This window comes from Pteropus alecto, unplaced genomic scaffold, assembly GCF_000325575.1.
Source record: "Pteropus alecto unplaced genomic scaffold, ASM32557v1 scaffold3, whole genome shotgun sequence".
In the NCBI taxonomy this organism is placed as follows: Eukaryota; Metazoa; Chordata; class Mammalia; order Chiroptera; family Pteropodidae; genus Pteropus; species Pteropus alecto.
In genome coordinates this window covers 783,941-792,643 of record NW_006442484.1, presented here as the reverse complement: position 1 = coordinate 792,643, position 8,703 = coordinate 783,941, and the positions used below count along the sequence as shown (strand labels likewise).

At 48.4% G+C, this 8,703-nt stretch overlaps 1 protein-coding gene across 1 annotated transcript in view; it reads right to left on the bottom strand.

Moving 5' to 3' along the window:
- Positions 1 to 129: 129 nt before the first annotated feature.
- The window catches only part of IFNGR2 (interferon gamma receptor 2), a 16,942-nt gene continuing 8,368 nt past the window's right edge, over positions 130 to 8,703 (bottom strand). The window contains exons 4-7 of the mRNA XM_015596745.1: positions 6,971 to 7,119; positions 3,854 to 4,013; positions 3,321 to 3,478; positions 130 to 806 (exon numbers count right to left, since the gene is read on the bottom strand). Of these exons, the coding sequence (XP_015452231.1) occupies positions 696 to 806; positions 3,321 to 3,478; positions 3,854 to 4,013; positions 6,971 to 7,119 (578 nt within the window). The 3' untranslated portion in view covers positions 130 to 695. The remainder of the gene's footprint in view (positions 807 to 3,320; positions 3,479 to 3,853; positions 4,014 to 6,970; positions 7,120 to 8,703) is intronic.

Genomic DNA, 8,703 nt, shown 5'->3' with positions numbered 1-8,703 from the left:
TAGCTCTACTGGGTGTTAGGTAAGAAAACAAAGGTTTAGATAGAGTAACTTTAAAAAGTTGAAACTTTGCAGGGAACAGGCCAAAATAAGAAGGCAAAGTGGTGAGGAAAAACTTCACACAGACTTTTAAAAAGTTAATTCTACAGTCTTTTATTACTAGCCTGAAGAAAACCCTTTAAATTACTCGGAAAATATTCACAGGACTAATCACATTGTAAGCTGGGAGACTGGATGTGAAGGGCTCTGCTCAGTGTCTCTGGCTGGAACAGGCAGGGACAGGATGTGTGACCTGCCCAGGGGGCCACAGCTCACCTGCCAGAGTCAAGGAGAGGACTGGGTCCCCTCACTGCCCAGTCCGACCAACGAGAAACAGAATATCAGAGGTACGCCGGAGACATTTTGCTAACAAATAATTACATGCCTTTTTAGTGTTTAAGATAAACCTTAAATTTCCTGGGATATCTCTGTAGAATCATTCTAGAAAACTGTATCATTAGAAATTTCTTTTTAAAAAAAATAAGCTCGTCTCCCCCACGAGACCCCACTACTTGTCCCCAGGCACCGACGGTCCTTTTTGCAATGGAGACATGGAGTCCCGGGCTCCGAAAAGTCCTGAGGGGTACATCAGCAGCTTCAGTGGCTCAACGTCCTCTTCCCAGACCGGCACTTTGGGTCAAAGTGGTTTGGAGGACGTCTCACTCCTTCTCTGGAAATGAAATGACGGACACAGAGTCCCAGGTGTCATCCTTTGGTGAGCTGTCCTTGTCCAGGGCCTCTAAGATAGGCTGCGCCGGGTCCTTTAAATACTTGAAAGGGGTGAAAACCAATATTGTAATTAGTTTATCAGTTCAGAATAGCAGACCTCGCACTTTAGTTTTAGCCGGCACCACCACGTCTTATTCAGGTATAACTTCCTACCTATTCCGTCCGCCAACGCAACCCCGTCTCAAAGCGCCTCCCCCTCCCCCACATCTCGCAGCCGCCCATACGAATCCAAGGCCCGGGCGGTGACACCCGAAGGCGGAATGGGGCATCTCACTCAGGGAGGGCGAGCTCCGACTTGTGCACTCGGTGCCTGTGAATCGCTAATCCTAAAGTGTCTCTGAGATTCGAACTTTTCGGTGAAGGAGAGAAACAGGACCTCTCATTCACCTACAATGGGGGCCAAGAGAAGTTCACGAGTGTTTTTCTCAGCCACTCCGCCCACTGGTCACCCTGACGCCACAGAACATGGGATGAGCAGAGAACGTGGCCTGCAGGGGTGGCCGGCAGGGCCCTGGGGGCTGGTGGTGGGTCCGCGGGAAAGCCAAGGGCCTCGACGCTGGTGACGTTTCACCGAGCCCAACTCTGCTTTCCCTCCAGCCTCTGCTTTGCACTTGGCCATCAATTCACCAGGTTACCAAGCGCCCAGTAGCTGGCCCTTGGAAATGCAGAAAGATACTGAAATACGGCCAGCTTAGAACCAGCTGTCTCAATGAGGGACAACAACGAATCACTTGCACTTGTCAAACCTCGAAAAGCTAAGTGAAACAGGATTCGTTATTCTCAGGTAGCTTCAGTGGCCTCTGATATGGATTTTTCACACTTTCCCAGGGAAGAGAACCGAAAGACTTCATGTTTTAAGATTCAAGCCCCGCAAAAAAACCACTAGAGGTAAATTAAATCACCTTAACCATTTTTAAGCGTAGAGTTCGCTTTACTAGAGTCCAGAGGTCGCTCTACTGCGTGAGGGAGATTATTAGTAAAACCCTGAGACCCCTCGAGAGCTGTGATTCAGTAACGATATGAAGTGGGGAAGTTTCGTTTTGTTTTTGTTTTGTGGTGAGAGCTCTTCACATGGATTCTACCCGCTTTACGAGGTTCTGAGAGCATCACAAGGCACTCACTACGGGCACCGTGCTGCACACAGCAGTTCTCTAGAACTTACTATATCTTGCGGAACTGAAACTTGATAGTCGTTGAACAGCAACTGCCTGCTCCCCCTCCCCAGCCCCCCGGTAACCACCGTCTGACACTCTGTCTCTGTGGGTCTGACTGCTGTAATCCCTTTTACAAGTGGAATCATGCGGTATTTGTAGGGAGGTTCCGGGAAGGAATTTCACAGGTCACTTGTACCGTGCCCGCGTACTTTGAAGGCCTGGTGACAGATGAGGGAAAACACGGGGCCGCAGCTCTCTCTGAAAGCACCACTCTACCTTTACAGACTTGCCTCACCTACCATCGACGCACTCTAGAGATGACAGAGCACGACTGTTTCCAACGAAACAGGTTTTCAGTTTTAACCCGATTTTATTGAGAAATGCTAAACCTCCAGAAGCAGATACTTTCAAGTATTCTCCTATCGGCTGGCTTCTGATGGAAGCATGTCCCCACTGTGTCCTCAGAGTGCCGGCTCCCCTCACTATGCCCTGGGGGTCTGGGGCCATGCAGGAAAAGCAGACTTTGCCCGAGACCCACTTCATCCTTCTTTCTCAAGGCCCTTACGACACTGGTACCGCCCACTGAGCACCTGGTGTGCGAGGCCTCGTGTGCTCACGGCTCGTGTGCGTTTACTCCAGGCTCCTATGAAGCGCACACCGTCTGCCCCTGTCTCTCCGGCCTTTGCCCCCTCCCGCCAGGCTCCACTGGAGGGGAGGGGGGCGCTCTCTAAAAATCACAGGACTGGCGTGCTGTCTCCAGAGGGGGGGCCTCCTGCCGCCAAGCCCGTGGCCAGGCCAGGCCCCTGGTCTGCCCAACCTCGTGCCATCACCATTTTTTAAAAAAACTGTGGTAATAGACATATACCGTACAAACGACCATCTTAACCATTTTTAAGCGTATGGTTCAGTAAAGTATATTCACATTGTTGTGCCGCTACCACTATTATCCGTCTCCAGAGCAAAGCTGAAACTGTTAATGCTGGCTCCACATCGCCACCGTGCTCCACCGTCTCTACAAACCTGGCCACTCTAAGGACCTCATATGAGCGGAAGCAGACGGTGTTTGTCTTTCCGTGACTGGTTTTTTTCACCTAGCATAATGCCCCCGAGGTTGCTCCAGGCTGAAGCATGCGTCAGAGTCGCCTTCCCCTTTAAGGCTGAATAACGTTCCATCGTTATGTGTGTGTCACATTTGTTTATGCATTCGTCTGTTGACGGACATTTGGGCTGTTGTCATCTTTCAGCTGTTGTGAATGATGCTGCCATGAACGTGAACGTACAAATAACCCCGTACCACTAAAACCTCTGTGCCCGTGGCTTTGTCCACTGCCGAACCCCTAGGTATTGCCAGAGGGCTGTGGCGTGATGACACGTCACCTATTTAGATGGACGCACACATACCTCTTCTATTTGTAGAGGGATGCTTGGTGGAGACTCAAACCAGTACTTAATCAGGCCTCTGTATTTCAGGACCAGGAAGAGACAGGGCACTGCCAGCATCGCCAGCACCAGAAAGGTTCCTATGGCGATCAGGACGTCTTGTTGAAGCTTGGTGGAGGCTAACAAGATGACGTAAAAGTGAAAAAAGGGACCATCCCATGCATGATACAAACATCAGGTCACTTCTCATCTGCCAACCGCTTAAAAAGTATTCATGTCCCAGTGAAACGGACAGATACCAGCCCCCTCCCCACACCATATATTTAAATTAGCAGCTAGTAAGGCAGTCCTAAAATCAAGCAAACGTTCAGCTTTTGCTACTGGACCTCTGGACGCAAGCTCGTGATACCAACAATTACGAGCTCTCTCCTCTCTCCCTTCTCTCTGGGTCTCCCCACTCCCACTGCCCGTCGCCTCGTGTCAGCCCCCCAGTTTCGCTCTCTGAGGAGTATTCTTTCCCCAGCTCAGAAAGGGTACGAGAGGGCACAGCTTACCATCGATTGTCGTTTCGCGGCAAGTTACGTCACTAAAATGCCCAGGTCTACGGATGTTGAATGAATTCCAAAACAGTTCGGCCTTGACTTGTAAACAGTATACTCGTAAAGGTTTTAAATCATCCAGCACAATGGAGTTGCTCTTGAAGGGGCCTTTGACCTATGTGAAAACCACCAACAGCCACACATGTAAATGACCCAAACAGATACTGCTAAGCCACTTCCAACTTTTCAACGTTTCCTCAAATTCACAGTGGACATGCAACCAAAGAATAAGGAGTTTCTGTTTTTAAGGAGTCACTGGCTTACACTGGACACATTTTATATGTGTGATGGCTTTTTGGCTGTTTCTGGCTGTGAGGCCTCAGAGGGCCCACTGAGGACCCAAGGCAGCCACGGAGGGTCCAAAACTGGAATTTAGCAAACTTCTCAGAGGGCATTTTGTCCTTTAAAATGAACACTTTGTTTTTCATGGTTAAGCTAATGTAGATACTTCACGTTCGTCAACAGAGGAAAAAAAAAATCATTCTAGAAAAAAATGTGCCTTTAGTTCCCAACCTGCTTCTGGTTTTGACTTAAAACGTGCTGATTCCTTTCAGAGTTTTAGTCAAAATGACTTCGGCAATTTATGTGATCCGTAAACAGCGGGATCCCACATTCTCAGAGGATCCTGTCTCCTCTCGACCTCCCTGCTGCTGCCTCCCTGAGGCCTTGTCACCTCCACATAAGTCACTGGCTTCTCCCTCTTGTCCTGGACAATGCTGTCATTGTTCCACAGGTAAACAAGAGAAAGATATACTACATTATGGCAATATAGGACTTCTTATAAAAGACTGCTTTCTAATTCTGAGAGACAGTAGACTATACTGTGGCCATTTGAAATTGTGGTAGAACATATGCTCAGTAACGTGGAGAGATGAAGCTGCTATAGTATTGACTGAAAAGAAGATTGTTCATCTTATTTTAGATTATTAATCTCATTTTAGAGTACCGATCTTATTTTAAAAAATACAAAATAATTGTATTATTTATGGATAGTAGGATTACAGGTGATTATTAATTTTATTTTCTTCTGTTTAATGCTGATGGGTTCCCAGGGCAGAGGCAAAAAAAAAATTTGCTCGGACTGCCACATTAAGCGATTCGAAGGACAGAATTCCGTTTGGGTTTATGTCGGCAGCTGGTTAGCGTTTCTGAAATTTAGAATCACAGGTTGCAGAGAAGAGCCCACACTCAGGCCCGAGACGGCTGTCCTTGGAAGGAAAGGCCTGCCTGCAGGGCTGGCCCACGGCTGGCCCCTGGGAACCTGCATTTCAGCAGGTCCCACCATTCCCTCACTGATAGGGGGTGCTTTATTGTACCAACAATGTTTTTTTTATGCTGAAGACGTGCTTTCCATCTGGGAGCCTGGCATTTTGATCTGTGCCTGGGAGAGGACTGCCCATGTGACCAGTCCCCAGTAAAAGCCCTGGTCGATGATATGTCACATATTGTTACAGCTTGTTGTTGGAGAATTAAGTGTGCCTCGTGTGAGTCTGTTGGGAGGAGAGTCAGGAACTCGCGCCTGCTTTCCTCTGGAATTTTCCATGAGCATCTTCCCTCTGCTGATTTTGCTTTGTGTTTCTTTTCTGTCATAAATCACATGAGTCCAACTATAATAAGCCTAGTTCTGTAAGTCCTTTGAGCAAATCTAAGGGTTGCTCTTGGGGACACAGCCTCACAGCGTGGATGGAGATCATACTGGTGGTTTTCAGAGTAACTTTTTAGCCCTACAGTCTTTTGTTCAAAGTTTGGAAGCTCCGATCGAAAGGGGAAAAGGGACTTGGGGTCTTCACGGATTCCGCCTTATGTCAACTGTTTCACTTGACGGAAAAAGAAACTGCAGCCTAGAATGGCTAAGTGACATCAAGCTAATTCCAGGTGGCGGAGTGTGATCCGTGCATGCACTTTTCATTAGGGCACACCGCCAAGTGAGTCTGGTTTCAGTGTCCTGGAGGCTGAGTCCTCCAGCACTGGGCAGCCCTGTCCAGAACTATGATACCAACTTGCCCTCTGGGGGCCGATTCAATGGAGTGAAGCCACTGACTCCATCATGAGCTCAAATGAGCCACTGACTCCATCATGAGCTCTTTCATGAGTTTTGCCTTCCTCAGTGATTTTAGACTCACCCTAAAGAGATGAAGAAAAAGTGCAAATATAAACTATGTGACAGAAAAACTGCAAATGAGAGCATTCGCCCTGAGGGTAGATGTCTCACTCTGCTAGCTGTCAGCGGCTGACCTTGGGCAAGGTGCTTAACTATCTGTTTCTCTCTCTGGAACAGGTTGGTATAAAGATTAAATGAGAGAGGATGTAGCTAAAACATCTGGCCCAGTGCCAGACACAAAGGAAGCCCTTGGTAAACATAAACTGTTACTAGCGTTGTAAAAATTATTACAATGTTGAAATTAGGACATCATGAAGCTCACATAGATAATGGAACCTCATTGAATGCAACTTGGACAATCAGGCACTGGCGATGACTGAAAGCCATCGTTTTGTCCCAGTGCTATTTGGGGCTGACCAGGCTCCTTTGGTCTGACCCATCGTTGTCAACCCTCCTTGCCCCGTGGGTGTTCCTGACAGATCCACACGCTTACAGCTCTCCAAATGGGCCAGGCCTTCGCACACCCGCTGGGCCTTCTCCCTAGAACACAGTCTCTCCTCCCAGGATACTTCTCACCTATTCGTCTGTGCCCGCTTTGTAAACTGTCCAAACCAGAGAAGCTGACATAGTTAAGCCTTGCAGACTGCAGTGCCGGATTCCTTGTTGTAGAAATAAGCCCACTAGAACCTTCTTCAAACTCCAGAGAGTGTCAAAGGCAAAGTCTGGACCCTAGATGACATCAGACCAAGGGGCCGCTCAGGTGGACCTGGAGAGAGGGAACTCTCAGCACGGTGAGGAGAAAAACAGGTCGTGAAGACGTGACTTGAAACCAGATTAGGTCTCAGACTCCTGAGGTGCTGATACTGGGACAGCCTGTTCTCCTTGTCCATTTTAAAGTTTACTTTCTTTTGCTGAGTCGGAAACTCCAAGACAAGAAAATCAAGACAACGACAACGAAAAAATGCTCTTGCCTGTTCGATTCCTCCCTTTTCCCAGTAACGGACATAATAAGAGAAAGTGGCCATGGAGGGGTCGTCGACGTCAAACGGAGGGGAGAACATGACGATAAGGGAGCGTTTTCCTGGGGTCACCCAAATGTTTTCTGGAGGCCCGACGGTAACTGAAACAGAATTACAAACAAAAACAAAGAATGCATATAAAAATATATACACATATATATATACATACTGTGCGTGTATATATATATACACACATACTGTATATAGTATTATAGCTACGCAGTATATATAATACAATACAATGCACGTACACATATACATACTATATACTGCATACGTGACGCATGTGCACGCACGCAGGCATGCACGCGCGCGCATTTATTTATGCAGTGAGGTTGCCTTCTGGCCCACGAGACTCCCGGCCGCAGCTCCGGCCGCATTTACTTGGAAAGCTACGGGGCAGCACCGGGGACTTCCTGCCGTCACGGAAGGAGGGGCTCTCGCGGTGGTCCACGTGGCGGCCAGAGCGGGTCTCTCAGGGCCCCCAGGAGACAGCGCTGGTACAAGGGGTCAAGACCAGGTCAGGCAGGTGCAGGGGTCTCCGTGGCTTCAAAGCCACAAGGGCCAATAGCTCTTATAACAGCTCCACGGGAACGAGTCCCAGGGTCCCCGTAAAGCCTGTGCCCGGCTACGAGGATGGCGGCACGAGGCACAGCCCAGAGACGCGGTTTCCTACCAGGTCTGTTTCGGATCGTCTCAGTTGAAATGCAGTTTGCCAGTCAGGGATTATTCTGACCGGAAGCAACGCTGCCTAGTGTCACGGGTGACATGCTGCCTTTATCAGGTTTCCAGAGAAACAGAGCTGGAAGGTTAATTGAAGGTCACATTTTCATGCAGAGGGGAAAAGCTTTTGTTAGCTCTCACCTATACATATTTTGTTCCATAATTTCTATATAAATGAACAAAGGTGGTGTTTACGCACCTGTAAATTCATTTGTCTCCCAGCTTATTGTAACATGACACTTAAGTAGAATAACGGAGAAATACGACTATTGTAAATCTATGTGTTAAGCCTTTTCATATAATCCTGGGACAGCCCAGGACTGTGACTCATGATGTGCTATAAATAAAAGGTTACAGCAGTTATGGGGTAAGCATTTAATTGCATACTTATTGGAGGAACTCAGATCAAAGCACGGGTTGGGTCTTCAAGCTCTAAGAGGCCTGTTTCTGTTTGTTTTATACATGCAGTCACATTACTGGGCACAGTTTCGTGTTGACGCCTCCATGCTCTCCCCAGGGCAAGGGTTAGGCATATGGTCTGGCCAGCTTTCTCTGTACACAAAAGTAACCAGGGGTTTGCAACTGTGCCCTCTGACCTCATTCATTCTGGTGGAGGAAGTAATCCAGACGGAGACAGGGCAGGGCCGGGCTCACCAACAACGAGAGGAAAGCCCGCGAATTGGCTGCGAGCGACAAAGAGCTCTTTCATTAAACCTGCTCTCAGATGCTGGCTTCTCTTTTCACGGCTGAATGGATGGAGCACAGGAAAGCCTGCTGACACACAGGGCTCGGCCACCTGCTGCAGGCCTCTCTCACCTCCTTAGGAGGACACATTCTCTAGACCTTTTCGTGACTTATGCATGGGGGTGGCGCACAAGCACTGAAGCCCGCAATGACTCATCACTTAATCTGCAAGGGCAGTGCTGCAAGACTTCCCCTTCTGAGGGGCGTGCTGGATCTGG